General features: G+C 42.3%; 1 protein-coding gene across 1 annotated transcript in view; it reads right to left on the bottom strand.

Moving 5' to 3' along the window:
• The window catches only part of LOC139415323 (MAM domain-containing glycosylphosphatidylinositol anchor protein 2-like), a 348,607-nt gene that overhangs the window by 150,060 nt on the left and 171,014 nt on the right, over nucleotides 1-27,533 (bottom strand). The window contains exons 4-6 of the mRNA XM_071163380.1: nucleotides 23,955-24,151; nucleotides 7,022-7,154; nucleotides 6,599-6,868 (exon numbers count right to left, since the gene is read on the bottom strand). Coding sequence (XP_071019481.1) covers nucleotides 6,599-6,868; nucleotides 7,022-7,154; nucleotides 23,955-24,151 — 600 coding nt within the window. The remainder of the gene's footprint in view (nucleotides 1-6,598; nucleotides 6,869-7,021; nucleotides 7,155-23,954; nucleotides 24,152-27,533) is intronic.

The following is a 27,533-nucleotide window of genomic DNA, read 5'->3' as shown; positions in this document are numbered from 1 at the left end:
CCACTTTCCTTGGCCTTAAAATTATCATCATCATCCACCGAGCTGGTGAAGAACACAAAGTGTTCAAAGTGCAGATTATCTACAGTTATATATCACTAACCCTATGAACTCTGTTAATAACATATTTTAGACACATTCAGATCATTCTCAGGTTACAAATGAAACATTCAGAAAAGGGAATGTTTTCCGATCAACCCCACTGCCAAGCAAATTCCCCCTGGAGCCCTCTGGTTTTTCCTATTTTGGTGTGAATATGACACATTCTCTAGCTACCCTCCATAAAACTAACTTTGCATGTCTAGTCACATGAGTGAAAGCAGACTTAAAACGCTGGGATAGTCTCTCTCTTTAGCTGGCAGAATTCATCTTTCTGCCAAAATATTTTTTTTGCCAAGTTGGACAGGCTCGTCAGTCATTTTATCTGGGCAGGCAAATCACCTAGGATACATAGAGCAAAACTTTAAAAAAAGAGACATGACGGAGGATTGGCACTTCCAAATGTACTGCTTTACTATCGAGCAACCAATATTCTAAAGATTATGGTCTGGTGTGATGCTTCAAGTAACAACTGGTGCTCATTAGAAGCACACTCCTGCCAATCATCCTCCCTTTTTGCTCTTACTTGTGCCTCACTGTCCTTGTGTCCTTCAAAGTATACGGGAAACCCCATTGTGCTCTCTACTTTGAAGATCTGGGGATAATTTCGTCAACATTTTAGACTTTCTGCCCCTTCTCTTCTAAACCCTATTTGGAACAACCACTTATTATTATTATTATTATTTTATTTTTTATTTATTTTTTGCTGTGGAATCAGCAGGGTCTTATTTCTAGATTATATGACATTATGCTTTCCTCTGAACCCTCTCCAATAAACAAAATCAAGACAGACTGGGGTAGTGAACTTGAACTTGACCTTACTGGTGGGAGGAGGCCCACTGGGCTAACTCCACATCCTCATGTACTCATTACGTTTAATTCAGTTACAGGTCTTGCACAGAATTCACTACACCAAAGAAAAACGTTGTAAATTCCTCCCAGACACAAATGGGATGTTCAATCACTCCGGCAACCCACACCCATATGTTTTATTCATGTTCTAAGATGTCTGAGTCTTGGTCATCCTTTTTTAATACTTTCTCTAAAATTTTAGATCTTGACCTGCAGCCTTGTCCTTTGATTGCTATATTTGGAGTCCATCTTTGTTACCTAGTCTCACTAAAAGTAAAGCAGACGTTGTAGCGTTTGCTTCCCTCATAGCCGCCAGCAGATCTTGCTTAATTGGAAATCCTCCAAACCTCCCACTGTAACATCTTGGTTGAAAGATCGAATGTCTTTTTTACACTTAGAAAAAATTAAATACACTTTGAGAGGTTGTATTGATTACTTTTTCTTGAGATGGCAGCCTTTAATTTTATTTTTTGAACAGTTGCCTTCTATTTATCAGGAGTAAGAATGCTGGCCAACAGGGGATATGAGAGGATGAGGGAGGGAAGGGACAGTATGTTGTGATATTGTGTTATTTATTTTTGTGTATGTGTGTATGTGTGTATGTACCAGTCAAAAGTTTGGGTACACCTACTCATTCAAGGGTGTGCCTTGAATTCTAAATAAATCAGACCGTGTCACCAGCAAAGCACCCCCACACCTCCTCCTCCATGCTTCACGGTGGGAACCACACATGCGGCGATCATCCGTTCACCTACTCTGCATCTCACAAAGACACGGTGGTTAGAACCAACAATCTCAAATTTGGACTCGTCAGACCAAAGGACAGATTTCCACCGGTCTAATGTCCATTGCTCGTGTTTCTTGGCCCAAGCAAGTCTCTTCTTCATATTGGTGTCCTTTAGTAGTGGTTTCTTTGCAGCAATTCGACCACAAAAGCTTGATTCACGCAATTCCCTCTGAACAGTTGATGTTGAGATCAGTCTTTTATTTGAACTCTGTGAAGCATTTATTTGGGCTGCAATCTGAGGTGCAGTTAATTCTAATGAACTTATCCTCTGCAGCAGAGGTAACTTCCTTTCCTCATGAGAGTCAGTTTCATCCTAGCGCTTGATGGTTTTTGTGACTGCACTTTAAATAAATATCGAAGTTCTTGACCTGGATTGACTGACCTTCATGTCTGAAAGTAATTGAAGGTCTCTCTTTGCTTATTTGAGCTGTTCTTGCCATAATATACTAATTTTGTGTCCCAGATTTTAATTTACTATGTTTCATTCTAGTCTGAGACCATGCTGGAAGACAGGAGAGAGCCTGCATACAAAAAAACAGCTCAGAAACAGGAAACACTTACTGAATGTAGACCTTTCCTGCATTCAAATGGCCAAATCGGCCTCAAGGTTGGAATGTTATTCAGTTTTGTTATATTTCAGTCTTCTGTGATGTGTATATATAGTGTCATATTGGGATACAAACTCAAAATGGAATACATTTCAACTCTATATCTGACATGGTACAGGTGTCTTTTTTTTCTAAGCCCATAACCATGTTTGTGAGGTGTATACTTTTGTGTCAAAGTAGATTTGTTTAAGACTACCAAGAAACACTCTGTGTGACCCTGATTTAGCTCACTGCAGTAGTTAAAAGCGTTTAAGTACCGTGAGCACCGAGGCACAAAATGAAAGTTAACGTGCACAAACACACATTCACCATGCATTATTAATGAAAAGGCTTTTGGAAGTTGGTTCTCTTCACCGCTCTGAACATTTCTGTCACAGAACCAGGGCCATGGTTGTGCGGGAGAGAAAGAAATGATCAATGAATACTGTATCCAGTAAGACTTTTCTTTTAAAGCTCTTTACTCCTACCTGCACTCTACAGAATACTTTTCTACCCTGCATTATCAGAAAGACAATGGAAGGAACTGTTTAAGCACTTACTACACTCCACTAATGTCAGGCAATTTCTTTCTTTCTTCTATGATCTAAAGAGGTTACACTGATTACATTGTAGCTAGGGCACTGATGAATAGGATACTTTCTGGTTACCTGGATTTTATTTACCTCTTTGAATATGAATCATGATGCAACCTCCTGCGTGTTTTGTTTAGCCAAAGTGCTTGTGCCTGTAAAGAGAGTGTACTATTCTCCCTGGCTTTAAGACTTTAGACGTGTGTGTGTGTGTGTAGGGGTGTGTGTGTGTGTGTGTGTGTGTGTGTGTGTGTGTGTGTGTGTGTGTGTGTGTGTGTGTGTGTGTGTGTGTGTGTGTGTGTGTGTGTGTGTGTGTGTGTGTGTGTGTGTGTGTGTGTGTGTGTGTAATAGTCTCCATGGTGGTACAGTAGCTGTGGTGAATAATAATGGGTGGCCTGTATCATGAATAAGTAGATAATGACACAATGAAAGAAGTCTCTTTTGGGGTTTGGTCCATAGAGGACTCTAGTCACACGGCTGATTACAATACCCCCTCATGGGAGCTGCTTAGCTAACGAGGGGACACCTGCCCCTGACGTGGGTACAATGACACAATTACAGGCACGTATACACAAACACAAATTCACATACACATAAAGACAGACAGACACACACTATTCCTGAAACCTCCTCAAGACTGGCTGACAAGATGACACTGACACCTATATCTCTCTTTCTAGCCCCCAGTCTCTCTCCCTCTCTGTCTGTCCATCTCTCATTTGGCACCATACAATGGCCTCCATACATCCATTCATCTCTCCCACTGGTAATCAGCAGGTTTAGCTTAGCGGTCCTCTCAGGGCCAGATGGCTCTCTCTCTCCTCTACTTTACTTTACCTACCTCCTCTCGGAGACATTAGTCAAGGGTAAAGACATACAGGGGACAGAGACATTAGCACCAGACCCCAGCCATACAGACCCCCGCCTGACACACACACACACACCGTCCAACCCCAGACCCCGACCACACACACACACACACACACACCCCTCTCTGATTATCATCATACTATCACACATTCACGCCATGCCTCCACACACTAACGCTCACACACACTGACATATGCCAATGTTTGGATGTGGCGAGTGACAGGCCGTTGTGCTGTATATTACCTTTTTGGTTGACCTCTAATGAACTTGACAAGTTCAGTCACAGGCCAGCAGGACTCACACACACACAAACAACCACACTTACACACACTGACAAATAACCCCAGTCCTGAAGGCCGCTGCCCAACTCTCTAGTCTGTCTGCCAGGCCCACTCACCCAGACCATTACATTTGCCATTTATGAATGGAAATGTATGCAGCTCCGGACCAGAATGTATTCCAGAGCAAATTTGAGTCATTCACATGTTGATTTACATGCTGGCGTCCAGGTTGTTACAAGTCACGTCATGAGGGGTTTGTTTTCCCCTGACAATTCTCAACAACAGCCTAAATAACATCAGCAGGCAGGCTCACTATGAAACCCATTGCAGTTTTTCTCTGCTATTAATAACACAGAACCCCCTCACAGAGAGTGTAGAGCCTGTGTGTGTTGTGGAGGGGTTGCCTGTGTGTGTGTGAGTTGCTGTGTGTTTGCTGACTGAAATGGCTGATGTCTCATTTGGAGTCATTTGGAAGGAAGAAAGTCCTGGAGGAATTGTCAGGCGAGACAACAGCAGAACATCGTTTGATTCTGAATGTTTGATACCTCCAGCACCACTCATTTCTTCACATCACACACCTGCAAAGCACACTGTTTTAAGAACGCACAGGGAGGAAACGTAGGTACAGTGCTAGGAAACGTAGGTACAGTGCTAGGAAACGGAGGTACAGTGCTAGGAAACGTAGGTACAGTGCTAGGAAACGTAGCTACAGTGCTAGGAAACGTAGCTACAGTGCTAGGAAATGTAGGTACAGTGCTAGGAAACGTAGCTACAGTGCTAGGAAATGTAGCTACAGTGCTAGGAAACGTAGCTACAGTACTAGGTGTGCAAATGGTATTGGTGGGGGAAAAAGAAAATGAACGCAAGGCAATGTCTCTTAGACGTTCCTCTCACTGCATGCTGTCGCTTCACGTTTGATAAACCGGTGTAGTGAACAATTCACAGACATGCAGTAGTTACACACACACACACACACACACACACTAAAACAAACCTTACAGCAAACACATTCCCTAACAAATGAACTAAGTGTTGACAGAGGTGGAGAATATATCATTGTGTCACTAAAGTATCCTTTTGTTGCCAAACATTGTGTGATCTGGACTAAAAACACAGGGTATTGACCTGCATTTACAGACGTGTCTCCTTCCTTTTATCCATGAAAAGATCATGGTAGTAGAGCTGCGGTGAACCAACAGCATGCTGAGCTGTACCAGGGGGCAAGCCAAACACACACACACACATACACACAGCACTGTAGGAGGGGGCGAGCCAAATGGCGAGCCAGCATGGCTGGTGGGACAGCATGGTCAGAAACGCCACCATCTGCTGACAACAGATCTGTGGAAAACACAGACAGTCCCTTTGGCAACACCCGCATGAGAGGGCTTCTCAAGGACTAGAGTGTGATCAACAAAAAGACACAAACATGTGTAAACAAATATACATACTTTAAACAGATAGTAACACATATACTGTGTAATATCTGTTCACATACACAAACACACACACATATGCACACACACAAAATATGCATGCTCATACACACACGCACATGCCCACACACACACACCACCACCACCACTATCCTAACCAGCTGTCATATTCAGCATGACCAAATTAACTGTGCTAAGTGCTTGTCCTACTTCACTGAGTTCATCCCAGTTTCTCCGGCAACACAGTCTTCACTCAACTCACCACAACACTGAAGACTCACACTATATAAATCAAACATTTAAATGTCTCATCCTACTATACGGCCGGAGAACCAATGGCTCTTCCAAAGGCAAGTCTATAATATTGGCTGTTCCATGTATGAATTACCTTGAGGGAAAGGGCCTTGGACACTAAATCCTTAACACATTGGCTGCTCCCAAAGGCAAGTCTGCAATTATTAGCTTCTTCGTGTGTCAATTACCTTGAGGGGAAGAGACTTGGACGCTAAGTCTTCATCCCAGTTGATTGTCAAACAGCCTGTAGTGCCTTCAGCTTGACTGCCATGGCTTAATGACTCTAATTGGCCGTTAATAAGTATCTTTAATGAGTGGTTTCACATGCATCCCCATGCTATTGGCTTCACCCTACAGTTTATTGCACAGAAGTCGTAACACTGTATGGAATATGTTGATATGCTCTCAATGTGTCTCCAACTATAGCACCGTGTGTTGTAGGATCGTACAGGCAATACAGCTTTCCTAATGCAACATCAAAAGTGAGATATGTCAATTGTAGTGAAACAATGCTCACACACTGTATTAACTCTGTAGCAGCAAAAGAAACAAGTAACCATATTAATAACCATTCCTTTCACTTGAATGTTGAAAAGCGGATTAGCTCATAAAGAAATAGCACATGAGCAGCCTAAGCGGGACTAAAATCTCTGACCTTGCCTCTGTCAGTCCATTACATACAGTAAGTAATTTTACCTAGAGGTCGGGACCCTTGACAGGGCTGACAGTGCTATTCTAAGGATTCTACAATATATGTATTGTACACTCCACCTACAACAAACACCCACTCCTGCTCCCCTCTCACCTCTGACCACTATTGTGGTAGACTTCTTGGCTGGGTTGCCCACGTTGTTACTGGCCACACAGCTGTAGACCCCAGCCTCGTCTGAAGTGATGGCTGGCAGGGTGAGTGTTCCACCCTTCACCACGCTCTTCTCAGGCAGGCTGTCAGAGCTGCTGACCCAGCTCAGCATGGGGTTGGGCTCCCCACCCGTAGTGATACACACCAGGGACACCGTCTGGCCAGGGTTCACCACGATGGGATCCTCCACCAGCAGCTTAATGGAGGGAGATGCTGGAGAGGAAGAAGAAGAGGATGGAGGTTTGCTGTTTTCTGATAAACCTTGTTGGTGAGTTTGGTGAGTTTGAAGATTAACCTGTCTTGTTGGTGAGTTTGAAAACTATGCTATGATACCAACCTGTCTTGTTGGTGAGTTTGAAGACTAACCTGTCTTGTTGGTGAGTTTGAAGACAATGTTTCGGTCGGAAATGCCACAGACGTTCCTAACAGAAGCGATGCAGCTGTAGTTGGCGTAGTCCTGAGGACGAAGGTTCTTCAGCTTCAAGATTTTCGTCTCCCCCTGCAGCTCAGATACACAACCACAACAACACTAGTGTGCAAATGTGTGCAAATAGAATTAACACAATAATAAACACACTTCATGAAGTATCTCCACTTCATTCAAGGCTTGCAAAATTCTGGAAACGTTCCCATAGTTCACAGGGGTTTTCAGAAAATGTTGAAATGTTGAAACTCAATGTCATACACATTTACTGTAAATCACGAAACAAGGAAGACATCCGCATGAAGTGCACTGTAAAACAAGTCATCATGAAACATCAAAGCTTTTCCTTATTTCATCTGGTGCCAAACCACAGTGCAAATCACACCATGGATCACACAACATGGTCCACATGCTACACCACACCACATGGGGACAGTGGGAATCTTTCAGTTTCACTGTGTGTGTCTGTTTGGTTGAGTCCTCCACCACCACCACAGCAGCCTGACAAACAGAGACAGTGACTCCAGGGTTGATCCATGTCATTTCAGCAAGCCATGGCGCCGACCATCTCAGATTGTTCTGAAACAATTTCTGTGGTTAGAAACAGGTAAGCATTCCTGAAACATTATATATCTTTTTTTATGTAATTTGAAATCTGAGAAATTACGCTAATTGATTGCAACCAAACTGGCAATTTTAATATATCTGATTTGGACAACACTTTTTCCTAACTATAGCTAGGTTTTCACCCAAATGACGACAGATTTTCATGCGAATATTCTAAAATGTACATTAAGACAATAAACCACAGGACCAAAAGTATGTGGACACCTGCTCATTGAACATCTCATTCCAAAATCATGGCCATTAATATGGAGTTGGTGCCCCCTTTGCTGCGATAACAGCCTCCACTCTTCTGGGAAGGCTTTCCACTAGCTGTTGGAACATTGCTTCCATTCAGCCATAAAAGCATTAGTGAGGTCACCAATGTCGGGGGATTAGGCCGTGCTTGCAGTCGGCGTTCAAATTCATCCCCAAGGTTTTCGATGGGGTAAAGGTCAGGGCTCTGTGAAGGCCAGTCAAGTTTTTCCATACTGATCTCGACAAAACATTTCTGTATGGACCTCGGTTTGTACACTGGGGCATCAGAAAAAGGCCTTCCCCAAACTGTTGCCACAAAGTTGGAAGTACAGAGTCGTCTAGAATGTCTTTGTATGCTGTAGTGTTAAGATTCCCCTTCACTGGAACTAAGGGGCATAGCTCGAACCATGAAAAACAGTCCCAGATCATTATTCCTCCCCCACCAAACTTCAGAGTTGGCACTATGCATTCGGGCAGGTAGCGTTCTCCTGGCATCCACCAAACCCAGATTTGGCCGTTGGGTCTGCCATATGGGGAAGCGTGATTCATCACTCCAGAGAACGCATTTCCACTGCTCCAGAGTCCACTCCAGCCGACGCTTGGCATTGTGCTGACGTTGGTTCCCGAGGCAGGCTCCAGAGGCAGTGAGTCTTGCAACCAAGGACAGATGATTTGTACGCACTGCGCACTTCAGCACTTGGTGGTCCCGTTCTGTGAGCTTGTGTGGCCTACCACTTTGTGGCTGAGCCATTGTTGCTCCGGGGCAGCTCTAGCAGTGTAGAAATTTGCCGAACTGACTTGTTGGAAAGGTGGCATCCTATGACAGCACCACATTGAAAGTCACTGAGCTCTTCACTGAGGCCATTCGACTGCAAATGTTTGTCTATGGAGATTGCATGTCTGCGTGATCCATTTTATACTCCTGTCAGCAGCAGGTGTGACTGAAATAGCCGAATTCACTAATTTAAAGGGGTGTCCACATACTTTTGTATATACAGTGTAAATACAAAAGGCTAGTCTACATGATGAGATTATTATAGATTATAGTGAGAATATTTGTATTTGTCAAACGGCAGTCAAGCATTGATCACCCTGTCACCAGAATCAGACTCTCAATATTTGTCGGAAAGGCGCATCAAGATCACTGTGGACTTTCACCTCCCTGTGAAGTTTATCATAAGTTATTTCATCGGTAGCCTAAAACTGCATGCTTTCACGAGACATATTGGGAGGACCACACACCATATCGTCGAGTGACTCCAAGTTTACGCCGATATCATGTATGTATACATTACATCAATATTTGCACATAAACACGTTTCCACCTCCATTTAGTTCATTATTGATTTACAGACACAAAAAGATCCCAGCATGTCGAACGAACAAATGTGTCAGCATTTATAAAATGGTACAAAAACTTCCTGTTTTCATCACAGTTGTCTTGGGTTTTGCTTTATACGGTATGACTTTAATCGCATAAAAACTGTGGATGGAAACTTGGTTAGTAAGTAAGACATGAGGAATCCAAAGAAATTGTCAACCCACAGAACCCCCACACCGTCCCTAACAACTAGTATACTGTATCAGTTCTCTATGTCTGACAAGTAGTATGGAGCTGAGGCTCGGCGTATTGTTTCTTCATCCTATGTAATGAATTTGGTGATGTCTTTCTTTCCCTGATAAGAGAAATGAGTCATTCAATTTGTTAGTTTTATGTCCCATCCTGCATGCTGATATTACCAGGTTCTGACCACTAGACAGTGGTGTTCCTACTTTTAGGTGTTTTTTAAGAATCCCCCCCCAAATCAATGTTAAAGGGATAGTTCTCCCAAATTACAAAATTACATATTGGTTTCCTTACCATGTAAGCAGTTTATGGACAAGGTATAACAGCAACCCATGATTTGGTTTTGTTTACCTGGAGACTGTTTAAAATGCTAACTTTCTAGCATTTATGGCACAAATACAATGCAAGTCAATACCTACAGTATATTAGCATTTCAGTGCTACGTATACAAATCATCTATGAGGAACATTATTGAGTCACACAATATATTTTTTGATACTTCAGGATGATTTGGACATGCTTGTACGTTAATATAGGTACCATTGAATTTGTGCCACAAATGCTAAAAATGTAGCATTTGAAACAGCGGACAACAAAACTATTGCATGGTGCTGTCATACCTTTTCCATAGACTGCTTACAGGGTAAGGAAACCAATATGTAATTTAGTCATTTAGGTGAAGTATCCCTTTAACATTGAGGGGGGATTTTTTAACACTAGAACTGCTAAAGCAGTCATTTTGACGGCTCATTCATGTATTTTATTTTCAAAACCATGCCACCCACCATCCTTGACTTTTCCTAAATAAGTCTATATAACACACTTGCCTTTGTTAGAATCATTTTATCACAAACAGAACTGGAGTTATAACCAGTTTTAGGAGGACATGTCATTATTTTAATGGTTTCCCGACAGTAGGGCCTGCTCCACTCATTCTCCCGACATTGGAAAGTGCCCAGTTGATATTCACCCCAATAATTGCCTCGAAACTGAACCTAAACCAAAATGTATTTCACATTTAGGTGAGTTGATGAGTGAGGGGAAGTGAAAATATAATTATGGAATCACCAACTGTGAATGAAGAATAGGGCAGGCCATTCTATTGTATTGGTATATTCTAATTATAAATCTCAACACGGTATGTACCCTATATCAGTCCACTAAATCCAAGCAATTTTATCAGTCTACTCTGGCCTACTTGGAGTACACAGTGAGAGCCTGCATAATGTAGAATGGCAAGATAACCAAGACGAATGGATGCATATGCTGCGTTAGCACCGCTACAAGATCTGAATGAGAATATCTCAGATGGAGGGGAACAAATTAATCCTGACATCTCTGATGACTATTTTTCTGATTCTGAGCCTCGACTTGAATAACCTGCACCTCCGAGGCCTAAACGCAAAAAAAATCCAGAACAGTGCGCACTGAGCAGGCGCTCGTTCCACCACCCAAATGAAACCGTGGCACCGATGGCACCATTTGGAAAGAATACACCGATGACAACAGCACAACATGTCATCACCGAGAGAGCAGGCCCTACGCAACAAGCAAAAAAACAACATCAGCAACGCACTCGCCAGCTTTCGTTTTTTTAATGTTACATGGACATGCTACAACACATCAGAGACTGTACCATAACTGTGGTGCACAGGGATCAAGGAGACACTGCCTGGGATCTGTCTCTGTTGATGAGCTGGAAGCGTTCATTCCAATCCTGTATGTCTGTGGAGCATTCGGTGGAAAGAGCGTGTATATGCAGTATGGTGAGCTTCTGGTCATACATGTATAGGATACCATTCTTTGGAGAAACCATGACATGGGATACCTTGAGAGAGATCATGCGTTTACTGGAGAATGAGAATGCGATGCCTGGAAACGGTTGGAAGATGTTTGTACAGAACAGCATTGCATGTTACAAACCAGGAAAGAACATCACTGTCGATGAACAATTGTTCCCAGCAAAAACTTGTTGTGGCTTTACGCAATACATTGCGAGCAAACCCGACAGGTTTGGAATTAAGTGTTGGTTAGCCACTGACATCGACACCAAGTACATGCTGAATGGCTTTCCATATCTGGGAAAACATCCACGTTGGGCAGCAGGTGAGCAAGTGTCGGAGAATGTGGTGATGAGGCTTGTGGAAACTTATGTTGGCAAGGGGAGAAAAGTCACCATGGACAATTTCTTCACCGTCATTGGCGAACACGAATAAGGCACCTGCACAGCCATTGTACTCCACAATGGTGATGAAAGAATGACAAGACAAAACTCACACTATACCAATGCAAGACAAGAAGGAACGTTTCTGCAATGATCACCATGCATCCGACAGCTTGCAATCTATACTATTACGCACTGCAACCAAACAAAGGTATGTCAATATCACTTAATAAGCATCGCCACATATAGATAAACTTACGCAAAATAATCCTAATGTTTTCTATTCTTTTCTGTTTCATAGGTTGGTGTGGATATTTTGGATCCGATGGCATGGCTATACTCTGAAAGGAGGCACCAGCCCCGTTGGCCTGTTGCTGTGTTCTATAACATGCTTGACTTGGCTGCTATTAAAGCACACCTGTTGTTCAAGCAGTGCATGAACAACACCATGCCCAGGGGAGACTTTAACACGAGTCTGGCATACGGGGCTACGTGAGAGACATACTGTATGAGGGCCAAGGCAGCAGCAAAGATTCCACGTGATCCTTTGTGCGAGCCAAAGGAGAGCCTTTGCGCACAGCTCCCGGGGAGGAGACCTCCCTGCAAGAGAGGTGTTTGTGGGAAGTATGTCAAGCAAGTGAAAGTGGCGAATATCTGTGTTGACTGTTAGGACAAGGGATAACCGCTAAATGAAATCCAACTGATACCAATGCGTGAAAGCAAGAGCTGATAATAATTGACTGTTTTTTACTGCTCTCATATTAACGCTTATATTCATTATAATACCATTATTGTTTTTATGCTGATTTTCACCATTTATCAAGCACACTTGGAGCTTATAATAATGTTTAGGCTACTGTTTCCATCAGTGATGCGCGTTCATCATTGTCGTTCGGGTATTTTGTAAAATAAATATTCTAATAGAAATAAACTGTTACCAAGTTCCAACAAATATGCATTCTGTTTCATAGTTATAACGAAGGCACTCAACGAAAATGTTTTATTTGGTTTTTACATATTGCCTTCACTGTAACGCCTGGGGTGTAGTAGGGAAGAAGTCAGGTGCCGGAAGCAGAGAGTTCAGGGTAGCGCTAACTTTTAATGCACCACAACGGTGAACATACGCCAACCAAAACAAATGCCCCAAACACGGGGGACTTAACCTCTTGGATCTCTAGGGGCGCTATTTCATTTTTGGATAAAAAACGTTCCCGTTTTAAGCGCAATATTTTGTCACGAAAAGATGCTCGACTATGCATATTATTGACCGTTTTGGAAAGAAAACACTCTGAAGTTTCAGAATCTGCAAAGATATTGTCTGTAAGTGCCCCAGAACTCATTCTACAGGCGAAACCAAGATGATACGTCAACCAGGAAATTAGCAGAATCTCTGAAGCTCTGTTTTCCATTGTCTCCTTATATGGCTGTGATTGCGCAAGGAATGAGCCTTCACTTTCTGTCGTTTCCCCAAGGTGTTTGCAGCATTGTGACATATTTGTAGGCATATCATTGGAAGATTGACCATAAGAGACTACATTTTCCAAGTGTCCGCCTGGTGTCCCTGCGTCGAAATTGGAGCGCAAAGCCAGGTGCAATTATTTTTCCATTTGAGAGCAAGGAGAAACCAGGCTTCCACGAAGGATATATCATCAAAGAGATATGTGGAAAAACACCTTGAGGATTGATTCTAAACCACGTTTGCCATGTTTCAGTCGATATTATGGAGTTAATTTGGAAAAAAGTTCGCGTTTTGAGGGCTGAATTTTCTTTTTTTTTTTTTTTTTTTTTTTTTTTTGGTAGCCAAATGTGATGTACAAAACGGAGCTATTTCTAATACACAAAGAATCTTTTTGGAAAAACTGAGCATCTGCTATCTAACTGAGAGTCTCCTCATTGAAAACATCAGAAGTTCTTCAAAGGTAAGTTATTTTATTTGAAGGCTTTACTTGTTTTTGTGATAGTTGCCTGCTAAATGCTAACGCTAATGCTAACGCTAAATGCTACGCTAGCTAGCTACTGTTACACAAATTATTGTTTTCCTATGGTTGAAAAGCATATTTTGAAAATCTGAGATGACAGTGTTGTTAACAAAAGGCTAAGCTTGAGAGATAGCATATTTATTTCATTTCATTTGCGATTTTCATGAATAGTTAACGTTGCGTTATGGTAATGAGCTTAGGTCTATAAATAGAATCCCGGATCCGGGTTTGGTCGTCGCAACAGGTTAAACAGTCCAGCAAAAAACCCAAACCAACGGACAACCGTGACAGACAGCCGTGTACACATGTGCATCGAAATAATCCCGCACAACCAGCAGGCGGGCCGGCTGGTAAATAAAGCCCAACCAATCAGCCTAAACTAAACACAGGTGAAACCGATAAACAGAAAACCAAAAAAAAGGATCAGTGGCAGCTAGTAGGCCGGTGACGACGACCGCCACCCGAACAGGAAGGGGAGCCACCTTCGGTAGGAGTCGTGACATTCACTAACTTAAACTAATGAAAATATTATTTTGTTATTTGAAATGAAAAAAATATACAGTACCAGTCAAACGTTTGGACACACCTACTAATTCAAGGTTTTTCTTTCTTTTTACTATTTTCTACATTGTAGAATAATAGTGAAGATATCAAAACTATGAAATAACACATAAGCAATAATTTAGTAACCAAAAAAGCGTTAAACAAATCAAAATATATTTTATATTGGAGATTCTTCAAAGTAGCCACCCTTTGTCTTTATGACAGCATTGCACACTCTTGGTATTCTCTCAACCAGCTTCATGAGGTAGTTAATTTTAATTAACAGATCTGCCTTGTTAAAAGTACAATTTGTGGAATTTCTTACCTTAATACGTTTTAGCCAATCAGTTGTGTTGTGACAAGGTAGGGGGCGGCAGGTAGCCTAGTGGTTAGAGCGTTGGGCCAGTAACCGAAAGGTTGCTAGATTGAATCCCCGAGCTGACAAAGTAAAACACCTCTGCCCCTGAACAAGGCAGTGAACCCACTGTTCCGAGGCCGTCATTGTCAATAAGAATTTGCTCTTAAACTGACTTGCCTAGTTAAATAAAGGTTTAAAAAAATTGTTTTTAAAGGGATGGTATACAGAAGAGATCCCTTTTTGGTAAAAGACCATGTCCATATTATGGCACGAAGAGCTCAAATAAGCAAAGACAAATGACAAACCACAATTTCAAGAACTTTGAACGTTTCTTCAAGTGCTGTCACAAAAACCATAAAGCGCTATGACGAAAATGCCGCTCATGAGGACCGCCACAGGAAAGGAAGACCCAGAGTTACCTCTTCTGCAGAGTATAAGATTGCAGCCCAAATAAATGCTTCATAGAGTTCAAGTAACAGACACATCTAAACATCAACTGTTCAGAGGAGACTGCATGAATCAGGGCTTCGTGGTCGAATTGCTGTAAATAAACTACTACTAAAGGACACCAATAAGAAGAAGAGACTTGCTTGGACCAAGAAACACGAGCAATGGACATTAGACTGGTGTAAATCTGTCCAAATTTGAGATTTTGGGTTCCAACTGCCGTATGTTTTTGAGACGTAGAGTAGGTGAACCGGTGATCTCTTCATGTGTGGTTCCCACCTTGAAGCATGGAGGAGGAAATATGATGGTGTGGGGGTGCTTTGCTGGTGCCACTGTCAGTGATGTATTTATAATTCAGCCATGGTAAACCTTGACCCAGAAAATTCGGCCTATATCGAATCTTCCATTCCTCTCAATTAAAAAAAAAAAAGCTGTTGCGCAGCAACTCACTGCCTTCCGGAAGACAAACCATGTATATGAAATGCTTCAGTCTGGTTTTAGACCCCATCATAGCACTGAGACTGCACTTGTGAAGGTGGTAAATTACATTTTAATGACATCAGACTGAGGCTCTGCATCTGTCCTCGTGCTCCTAGACCTTAGTGCTGCTTTTGATACCATCGATCACCACATTATTTTGGAGAGATTGGAGACCCAAATTGGTCTATACGGACAAGTTCGGGCCTGGTTTAGATCTTATCTGTCAGAAAGATATCAGTTTGTCTCTGTGAATGGTTTGTCCTCTGACAAATCAACTGTAAAATTCGGTGTTCCTCAAGGTTCCGTTTTAGGACCACTATTGTTTTCACTATATATTTTACCTCTTGGGGATGTCATTCGAAAACATAATGTTAACTTTCACTGCTGGAGGCAGGGCTTTCTCCTATAGAGCTCCATTTTTATGGAATGGTCTGCCTACCCATGTGAGAGACGCAGACTCGGTCTCAACCTTTAACCTTTTGCGTGTAGAGGGGGCAGTATTTTCATTTTTGGCAAAAAAAAACGTACCCATTTGAAACTGCCTATTTCTCAGCCCCAGAAACTAGAATATGCATATGATTGTCATATTAGGATAGAAAACACTCTAAAGTTTCCAAAACTGTAAAAATGTTGTGTGTGAGTATAACAGAACTGATAGTGCAGGCGAAAACCTGAGGAAAATCCAATCAGGAAGTGTCTCTTATTTTGAAACCTTTCCTATGCATGCCTATCCTCCATTTAAAGGGATATCAACCAGATTCATTTTTCTATGGCTTCCCTAAAGTGTCAAGTCTTTAGACATAGTTTCAGGCTTTTATTTTGAAAAATGAGCGCGAAAGATCACATTGCATAAGTGGATAGGTGGGGGCTCTCCGAGTGAGTTTTACGCTACAGAGTAAAGCGCCCATTGTTTCTCGCGGTGTTTTTGAAAAACTTACACACCCGTTTGATATATTATCAAATATATATTTTAAAAACAACCTGAGGATTGATTATAAAAAACGCTTGATATGTTTCTGTGGACATTATGGATATGATTTGGAATATACGTCTGCTGTGTAACTGTTGTGTAACTGGGAGTCTCGTGAGTGAAAACATCCGAAGATCATCAAAGGTAAACAATTAATTTGATTTATTTTCTGATTTTCGTGACCTAGCTACTTAATGCTTAGTGTACATAATGTTATGCTATGCTATCGATAAACTTACACAAACGCTTGGATTGCTTTCACTGTAAAGCATAATTTCAAAATCTGAGACGACAGGTGGATTAACAAAAGGCTAAACTGTGTTTTGCAATATTGCACTTGTGATTTCATGAATATGAATATTTTTTTGTAATATTATTTGACTGTTGCGCTATGCTATTCAGCGGTTGCTGACATAAATGATCCCGCTAAAGGGATGGGTAGCGTCAAGAAGTTAAGTCTTTATTGAAGACTTATCTCTTCAGTAGGTCCTATGATTGAGTATAGTCTGGCCCAGGAGTGTGAAGGTGAACGGAAAGGCTCTGGAGCAATGAACCGCCCTTGCTGTCTCTGCCTGGCCGGTTCACCTCTTTCCACTGGGATTCTTTGCCTCTAACCCTATTACAGGGCCTGAGTAGCTGGCTTACTGGTGTTCTTTCATGCTGTCCCTAGGAGGGGTGCGTCACTTGAGTGAGTTGAGTCACTGATGTGATCTTCCTGTCTGGGTTGGCGCCCCCCCTTGGGTTGGGCCGTGGCGGAGATATTTGTGGGCTATACTCGGCCTTGTCTCAGGATGGTAGGTTGGTGGTTGAAGATATCCCTTTAGTGGTGTGGGGGCTATGCTTTGGCAAAGTGGGTGGGGTTATATCCTTCCTGTTTGGCCCTGTCCGGGGATATCATCGGATGGGGCCACAGTGTCTCCTGGCCCCTCCTGTCTCCAGTATTTATGCTGCAGTAGTTTGCGCCGGGGGGCTATGGTCAGTTTGTTAGATCTGGAGTACTTCTCCTGTCTTATCCAGTGTCCTGTGTGAAATTAAGTATGCTCTCTCTAATTCTCCCTAGGACCATGCCTCAGGACTACCTGGCATGATGACTCCTTGCTGTCCCCAGTCCACCTGGCCGTGCTGCTGCTCCAGTTTCAACTGTTCTGCCTGCGGCTATGGAATCCTGACCTGTTCACCGGACGTGCTACCTGTCCCAGACCTGCTGTTTTCAACTCTCTGGAGACAGCAGGAGCGGTAGAGATACTCTTAATGATCGGCTATGAAAAGCCAACTGACATTTACTCCTGAGGTGCTGACTTGCTGCACCCTCGACAACTATTGTGATTATTATTATTTGACCATGCTGGTCCTTTATGAACATTTGAACATCTTGGCCATGTTCTGTTATAATCTCCACCCGGCACAGCCAGAAGAGGACTGGCCACCCCTCATAGCCTGGTTTCTTTCTGGGTTTCTTCCTAGGTTTTGGCCTTTCTAGGGAGTTTATCCTAGCCACCGTGCTTCTACACCTGCATTGCTTGCTGTTTGGGGTTTTAGGCCGGGTTTCTGTACAGCACTTTGAGATATCAGCTGATGTACGAAGGGCTATATAAATACATTTGATTTGATTTGATGGTAGGCATGCTGGTTAACTTCTTTGGGGTAGGGGGCAGTATTGGGTAGCTCGGATGAAAAACGTGTCCAAATTAAGCTGCCTGCTACTCAGCCGTAAAAGCTAGAATATGCATATAATTAGTAAATTTGGATTGAAACACTCTGAAGTTTCTAAAATGGTTTGAATGATGTCTGTGAGTATAACAGAACTCATATGGCAGGCAAAAACCTGAGAAAAATCCAACCAGGAAGTGGGAAATCTGAGGTTTGTAGTTTTTCAACTCGGCCCCCATTGAAGATACAGTGGGATATTAGTTATGTTTCACTTCCCAGGGCTTCCACTAGATGTCAACAGTATTTAGAACCTGTTTTGAGGATTCTACTCTAAAGGAGGGGCTCATAAGAGCTCTTTGAATGAGTGGTCTTGCAGAGTGCCACAGCCTCGGTCTGGCGCGCTCATGAGAAAGGTAGCTACGTTCCACTTCATTTGTACAGACAAAGGAATTGTCCGGTTGGAACATTAATGAAGTTTTATGTTAACAACATCCTAAAGATTGATTCCATACTTAGTTTGGCATGTTTCTACGGGCTGTAACGGAACTTTTTTAACCTTTCGTCCGATGTTTGGCACGACCTGAACACGCTTTTGGGATTTGTTTACCAAACGCCCTAACAAAAGAAGATATTTGGACATAACTGATGGACATTATCGAACAAATCAAACATTTATGGTGGAACTGGGATTCCTGGGAGTGCATTCTGATGAAGATCATCAAAGGTTAGTGAATATTTCAAATGCTATTTCTGAGTAATGTTGACTACCCAATATTGCGGGTGTCTTTTTGGCTGCTTTGTTGTCTAAAGGCTACACAGATTATTGCATGGTTGGCTTTCTCCGTAAAGTTTTTTTGAAATCTGACACAGCGGTTGCATTAAGGAGAAGTTCATCTAAAGTTCCATGTATAATAGTCGTATCTTTATCAATGTTTATTATGAGTATTTCTGTAAATTGATGTGGCTCTCTGCACAATCACCGCATGTTTTAGAACTACTGAACGTTACGCGCCAGATTTTTTTATATAAATATGAACTTTATCAAACAAAGCATACATGTATTGTGTAACATGAAGTCCTAGAAGTGTAATCTGATGAAGATCATCAAAGGTTAGTGATTCATTTTATCTCTATTTCTGCTTTTTGTGACTCCTCTCTTTGGCTGGAAAAATGGCTGTGTTTTTCTGTGTTTTGGTGGTGACCGAACATAATCGTTTGTCGTGCTTTCGCTGTAAATCCTTTTTGAAATCACACACTGTGGATGGATTAACGAGAATTGTATCTTTAAAATGGTGTAAAATACTTGTATTCTTGCGGAATTTTAATTATGAGATTTTTGTTGTTTTGAATTTGTTGCCCTGCACTTTCACTGGCTGTTGCGGAGGGGTTCCACAGGTTATGGCACACTTAACCAGCATGTCTACCACAGCATTCTGTAGCGATAAGGCATGTTTTTCAACAGGACAATGATCCAACACACCTCCAGGCTGTTTAAGGGCTATTTGGCAAAGAAGGAGAGTGATGGAGTGCTGCATCAGGTGACCTGGCTTCCACAATCACCCAGGCTCAACCAAATTGAGATGGTTTTGGATAAGTTGGACCGCAGAGTGAAGGAAAAGCAGCCAACAAGTGCTCAGCATATGTGGGAACTCCTTCAAGACTGATGGAAAAACATTCCAGGTGAAGCTGGTTGAGAGAATGCCAAGAGTGTGCAAAGCTGTCATCAAGGCAAAGGGTGGCTACTTTAAAGAATATAACATGTTTTTTGATTTGTTTAACACTTTTGATTACTACATATGCGTTATTTCATAGTTTTGATGTCTTCACTATTATTCTACAATGTAGAAAATAGTAAAAATAAAGAAAAAGCCTTGAATGAGTAGGTGTGTCCAAACTCTTGACTGGTACTGTATATTCTAATGTTACCTACATTTTAAAACACGTTCATGAACACAAACAAATTATTATTTTAGTGATAGCATATATGAAATGTATTAATATACTGTTACAATGTTGTAGTCAGAATGACTGCTCATTAGTTTGAAGGGGAATCCCTCGAGGCCCAGCAGTTCTAATGTTAAAAAATAAGTCAAATGGAACAGGACAATCTAATGGTCAGAACCTGGTAACATTAAGATGTAGGATCGGACATAAAGTTGAAGTCGGAAGTTTGCATACACCTTAGCCAAATACATTTAAACTCAGTGTTTCACAATTCCTGACATTTAATCCAAGAAAAAATTCCCTGTTTTAGGTCAGTTAGGATCACCACTTTATTTTAAGAATGTGAAATGTCAGAATAATAGTAGAGAGAATGATTTATTTCAGCTTTTATTTCTTTCATCACATTCATAGTGGGTCAGAAGTTTACATACACTCAATTAGTATTTGGTAGCATTGCCTTTAAATAGTTTAACTGGGGTCAAATATTTTGGTTAGCCTTCCACAAGCTTCCCACAATAAGTTGGGATAATTTTGGCCCATTCCTCCTGACAGAGCTGGTGTAACTGAATCAGGTTTGCTGGCATCCTTGCTCGCACACACTTTTTCAGTTCTGCCCACGAATTGTCTATATGATTGAGGTCAGGGCTTTGTGATGGCCACTCCAAGACCTTGACTTTGTTGTCCTTAAGCCATTTTGCCACAACTTTGGAAGTATGCTTGGTGTCATTGTCCATTTGGAAGACCCATTTGCGACCAAGCTTGAACTTCCTGACTGATGTCTTGAGATGTTGGTTCAATATATCCACATAATTTTCCAGCCTCATGATGCCATCTATTTTGTGAAGTGCACCAGTCCCACCTGCAGCAAAGCACCCCCACAACATGATATTGCCACCCCCGTGTTTCACGGTTAGGATGGTGTTCTTCGGGTTGCAAGCCTCCCCCGTTTTCCTCCAAACATAACGATGGCCATCATGGCCAAACAGTTCTATTTTTGTTTCATCAGACCAGAGGACATTTCTCCAAAAAGTATGATCTTTGTCCCCATGTGCAGTTGTAAACCGTACTCTGGCTTTTTTATGGCGGTTTCAGAGCAGTGGCTTCTTCCTTGCTGAGTCGCCTTGCAGGTTATGTCGATATAGGACTCATTTTACTGTGGATATAGATAATTTTATACCTGTTGCCTCCAGCATATTCACAAAGTCCTTTGCTGTTGTTCTGGGATTGATTTGTACTTTTCGCACCAAAATACATTTTACTCTAGGAGACAGAACGTGTCTCCTTCCTGAGCGGTATGACGGCTGCATGGTCCCATGGTGTTTATACTTCCTTACTATTGTTTGTACAGATGAAAGTGTTACCTTCAGGCATTTGGAAATTGTTCCCAAGGATGAATCAGACTTGTGGAGGTCTACAATTATTTTTCTGAGGTCTTGGCTGATTTCTTTTGATTTTCGCATGATGTCAAGCAAAGAGGCACTGAGTCTGAAGGTAGGCCTTGAAATACATCCACAGGTCCACCTCCAATTGACTCAAATGATGTCAATTAGCCTATCAGAAGCTTCTAAAGCCATGACATCATTTTTTTTAAATTTTCCAAGCTGTTTAAAGGCACAGTCAACTTAGTGTATGTAAACTTCTGACCCACTGGAATTGTGATACAGTGAATTACAAGTGAAATAATCTGTCTTTAAACCAATGTGTGAAAAATGACTTGTGTTATGCACAAAGTAGATGTCCTAATTGACTTACCAAAACTATAGTTTGTTAACAAGAAATGTGTGGAGTGGTTGAAAAACAACATTTAATGACTCCAACATAAGTGTATGTACATTTTCAAATTCAACTGTAAACATAATTTCAATGACAAATTTCTATGAACAGGGGGGGGGGTCACCAAATTTACTGGGAATACATTACATAGGATGAAGAAACAAAAGTCCGAGCTGCAGCTCCATACTACTTGTCGGACATAGACATGCTGGGGTGGGATTGGGTCCAAGGGTGGCTTTTGAACATTTCTTTGGATTCCTCATGTCTAATTCATTGTTAGAAAAAAGTTTGGCCCATATCGGATGTTAGGTACCACATTTATTTAATATTAGCTGAATCTTATAAATTAAAGTGGCCATCAATTAACTTAATTTCTCAGAGATCTAATTATATTTCAACAAAATAATGTTGCAGGAATGCTACTCATCTGTTTCTAACAGAAACCATTTCAGAAAAATCTGCGATAGTTGGTGTCTAAATTATGTTTCTTCGACCCTCCACGAAGACCAAGCTCTGTGATGGGATGTGATAAAGATAAAGAGTCTTTAATCTCCTTCCTATCCACCAAGGGGTCAGATTACGACTTCAGTCAACCTGGCACATCAGTCCTCACTAGCCACAATCACAGTCCACAGAAATCCCAGTCACAGTCCTCACAAACCATAATCACTCATCTCTTTCATTCCCCCAATGATCATCATCATCATATTGCATGACATTTATACATTAATTGTATTTGATTGGGGATGGACTCAGTCTGTGGATGCAGTCGTATTACCTCCTCCTCTCTGGCTTTGGCTGATAGTGGAAGATGTATTTGATGGGAATGATGATTCAGAGGTCAGTTTAACACAGTGGGAAACAAATAGGAACACATATCTATTTGGAAGACAAGGGGGTGGAGAGAGGGAGAGAGAGGGATAAAGGGGGTTGGAGGAAGGAATGGAGTAGGTGGGACAGATGTAAGGGATTGGTGAGAGGGATGGACAAGGATGTGAAAGAGGTTAATGAAAAGGATGGAGAAAAGACATGAAGGATGGATGAAAGATTAAGGGTTGTGTGAGAAATGTAACAGATTGGAGGGAAACATGAAAAGATGGATGAAGGACAGAGAGAGGGTTAGATGGAGGAATTAAGTAAAGGGACTTGCAGGAGCAATTATGATTAAGTGCCTTGCTCAAGGGCACATCAACACATCAAGGGCTTGAGGTTTCAAACAAGCAACCTTTCCGTTACTGGCCCAATGCTCTTAAACGCTAGGCTAACTGCCGCCCCCAGAGATGATTGAATGGATGAAGAGACTGCTTGATTGTTGGTCTGGGTGTACAGACACACAGCTGTGTGATCAACACACCCACGGCAGAAAAGCTTTCAACAGCGACCTCAACAAGACCTGGTCACAGTGTTCTAGAATGACCTCCCAACACAAGTTAACACCATCCCCCTCTGCTCTCCACCCATAACACCATCCCTCTCTCCTCTCTTAACCTTCGCCAGAGAGAAACGGTAAGCTGGTATTTAGCAATGGGGGAAAAAACACGGTGGCTTCAAACGCGTCCCCTGATCTTTCTGTTCTTATGCTCGCCACGGGGAATAAGGCAGGGAAGAGGGGTAGGCAGAGAAGGGAGATCGGGAGGGAGCCCTCAATGAAAGCGTGTCACTTCCTGGCTAATTACCAGGCCACATTCCCATGCTGGGTTTGAAATGCCACGCCTGTGTTTTATCTCTGCTCTGTACAAACGCTTGGTGGGCTGAGGGAAGGAAGTATGGAGGGAAGAGAGAGAAGGGAAGAGGAGAGAAAAGGAGGGAAAAGAAGAGGTGGACTAGGAGGGGAGAGGAAAATGAGGGAACTGGAGACTCAGAAGGGCAGCCAACTACTGTACCTCAGGCTCGCTTGCTTATATCATCTATGATAGTGCACTCTGTCTGTTGCTCTCTCTCCTACCTCTTTCTGTCTCTTTGTCTCTCATTCTCATTCCCTCTTTTTCCCATAGCAGTCTCTGGGGACACACTTATTTATATAAATATATATCAGCCCACCCAGGGGTCACCGCACTCAGAGTCTATAGTATATTGAGATCTCTACATAAACCCCACTCTGATATACAGAAATGGTATAGTATATTACCTCCCCCTTACCTGTGTGAAGAATGGTTCGTAGATCTCCACTCCCTTGTCGGAGCCTTGTGAGAGGACGTCTCGTCCGCGGTGCCAGCTGTAGCGGACTGGGGGGTTGGAGTTGGCCACGCAGCGCAGGAACACTGTCCTCTCGTAATAAAACTGTTCTTTAGCCTCTCCTACACTCTGGTGCACCGTCACTAAAGGGTCATCCAGGTCTGGAGACAGAGAGGAACAGAGGAAGAGGAGAGGTAAATCCATTGATGAAACAATGAATCAATGAATGAATCAGTCCATCATGCATTCAGATGTACGACTGACTAGGTTGCCCCCCTTTCCCTCAAAATCCACCGTGCAAGTAATGAATCCATTGAGAAATCAATTGAATCTAACCAATATGACATTTGTATTATTGATAATTAACACGGATATCATACTTTATTGTATTTCAATGACCCCAATTTCTCTTTTAAGCCAACTTTGGACAAAAGGGCAGAGTAAAATCAATGAATTGGTCACTCAGGCAAGAAATCAATCAAATAAATAATCAATCAAACGGTTCCATTACCATAAACAAGAAAGACACATTCAACATAAATGTAGTCGTATTGCATATCTGTCACCTGCAGGCAGCCTAATAGAGGTGAAAAGTGGGGGAAAGAGTAAGACAAGCTCGAAGGTGAAACAGAGGCCCAAACACGCACGCACACACCCAGGCTGCACACACAGACTCTCAGATCTCCGGCCGCCACATGAACCCCAGGATCAATACATCCCCTTGACTTTCCTAATCAGTGAGCTAGCATGCACATCCTTCAACGTGAAAGTCCTGTAAGAGACAGACATGGGAAAGGGCCGCAAATTTTTTTTTTCTCTAATATCCTGCGCAAACACTTCCCTGATGCGCATCCCTCTTTTAAGATACTATTTAGTTGCCTTCTTGTCCCTAACAGGAGACCAGTAAATGAATATCGCTGTTTCCTCGCTCCCATTTCCCAACACATCAGAGGGAAGTTTTCCCCATCTGTCTGACAGTTAGCTATTTGAGCAAAATCGCTCGCCGTTGATTAAAACGGATTCAAAGTTAATCATCTCACTCGCCTGACGATTAAAGCCTTTGGCAAATGGGTGTTCATCATAACTCTGTCTGTCTTTTAGCATGCTAATGCTCACCTTTTTAAGATCATGTCAAAGAAACGTAAAGGGGGCTAGTCCATTTCCCCTTTTCATCTCCCTCTGAGATGCAATCAGTATCTCAACGCAAGCGAACAGGCAATTTAAATGGAATTGATTAAGGAAAAACCAATGCAAGTTATCCCCTCATGCTAAAATACCCTAAACGATTACGGATGACCTTATGTGCTTATCTCTCAATCTCAATCTCCATGTACAACTATTTTCATTCCACTGCTTAAACGTTTGCTGAGAAAACGATATTAGGCATTGAATTGGAGAGGTTAATCAATGGACGCATGCCTTGAATTCAGACTGTCAGTATCGTCCTGTCCTCCCTCGGAGTTAAACCCCAGGACCTATTTAGGGAGCATGCTGGCCGCACCGCACACACCAGGGTTTTTTTCTGGAACAAAAAGGGGTTTCGGTGGTGGGCGTGGCAGGGGGCGTGGAAAAGGGGAAGGTCAGTGGTCGGCCCAGGCTACATTTGAGGCCCTAATCTTGGTGGTGTAGTAAAAATGTTGCATTTTTAAGCAAATTTTCTACAATTCTACACATTTTGCCATGGAGCTGAAAGACATTTATGCAGTTTAAAAGCAAATTTCCTGCAATTCTACACATTTTGCCATGCAGCTAAGATAAAATGTTGCAGTTTTAAAGCTAATTTCCTGCGATTCTATGCATTTTGCCATGGCTAATGCTGTGTTTGCCATGGCTAATTCATTGTTTTTTAATTCATTTCTATATATCTGGTTTTAGTCATTTAAGTTTACATTTCAAGAGTTTTTCCATCCCAAAAATTAATTAACTCCAAAAATATTATTATTATTATTTATTTTTTACACGGTTTGGCCCAAGGATTACAGTGGCAGAAAAATCCCTGCACACAGACACGGACCAGAATGCTGATTCCTCAGTTACATGCTCTGGCCTACAGCACCTTAATCAAACCCCAGCAGTGGTCAATACTTCATCCAAAAGCCATTACATTACTCTCTCTGTGTGTGTGTGTGTGTGTGTGTGTGTGTGTGTGTGTGTGTGTGTGTGTGTGTGTGTGTGTGTGTGTGTGTGTGTGTGTCATTACATTACAGAGGCTCAGCTCAGGTATGGGCAGCAATTATCTCTGGGAGAAGAGAGACTGACAGCCATGCCGAGGAAAAGACAGAGCGATTGACTGCAAACGTTTTGGCTGTGCACATTACTCTAAATAAATACACTGATTCATTATGTAGAAGAAGGGAGGATGGCGTTGGTATTTGTGTGAGTGTGCGTGTGTGTATGTGGGGTGTGTATTCACACGTGTGTAGGTATGCAAGCTTGTGTGTGCGTGTATGTGTGTTTGTGTATGAATCCCACATCTTATCTCCAGCTCTTCCCTGGTTCCCCTCCACTCAATTTAGGGAGTGTGACGGAAAGGCAGTGATTCAGAAGGAGACGTATCGTATCTACCCTGGGATGGATACACGTGTCTCTGAATGCACAATCTGATTGGGGCTTGTCAACTATCCTGTTAATGAGAGCGGGGGTAGCTAGTAGATGTGTATATGTGTGTGTGTGTGTGTGTGTGTGTGTGTGTGTGTGTGTGACAGACGGACAATTTGGGAGGGGAGGCGGAACTATTTATAATCAAATGTATGCACGGAGGAAGTGGATTGATGCTAGGAGCACAGTGTGGAGAGATAAATATGAATATATGGAAATGTACGCACTGGATAAAAATTGGATGAATTTCAAACAAAATTCCACCTTCACCATCCGTCCTCTCTCTCTCTGCTGTGAGGATGTTACTTTGCATGTCGTTCTTGTGCAATTTCCTTCAGGAGTCACGCTCTGATGATTGTGAAGCTTAATGTACAGAGCCCAGAAGAGGTGTGTGTGCATGCGTGTGTGTGTGTGTGAACACTGTGGTATAGGCTCCGCTACAGAGTTGTTAGGGTTTGTAATTGCAGGTTTAACGGGTGGTTCCCAGGCAAGTAAATCTGTCCATGTACAGCTCAAAGCTCCGTGGCACCAAGTTAACCTTTTATTACGTCACCGGCCGCTCTCACTCCCACTAAGCACATAGTCTTGACCAGAGTCGCAACACAATGTTGAGGTCTTCCTGTTTCAGATGCAAGTGAGTGAGTGAGAGAGAGAGAGAGAGAGAGAGAGAGAGAGAGAGAGAGAGAGAGAGAGAGAGAGAGAGAGAGAGAGAGAGAGACGGGAAGAAAGTGAAAGTGAAGAGAGAGCGAGAGAGAGACAGGGGAAGAAAGTGAAAGAGAGAGAGAGAGAGACAGGGGAAGAAAGGGAAAGAGGGAAAGAGAGAGACAGGGGAAGAAAGTGAAAGAGGGAAAGAGAAAGACAGGGGAAGAAAGTGAAAGAGGGAAAGAGAGAGACAGAGCTATAAAGTGGGCAAGAGGGAAAGACACAGACAGACAGCCAGACAGC

The sequence above is a fragment of the Oncorhynchus clarkii genome, chromosome 8, assembly GCF_045791955.1.
Source record: "Oncorhynchus clarkii lewisi isolate Uvic-CL-2024 chromosome 8, UVic_Ocla_1.0, whole genome shotgun sequence".
NCBI lineage: Eukaryota > Metazoa > Chordata > Actinopteri > Salmoniformes > Salmonidae > Oncorhynchus > Oncorhynchus clarkii.
Note: the sequence above shows the minus strand (reverse complement) of the source record. Positions and strands in the feature narration are given on the sequence as shown.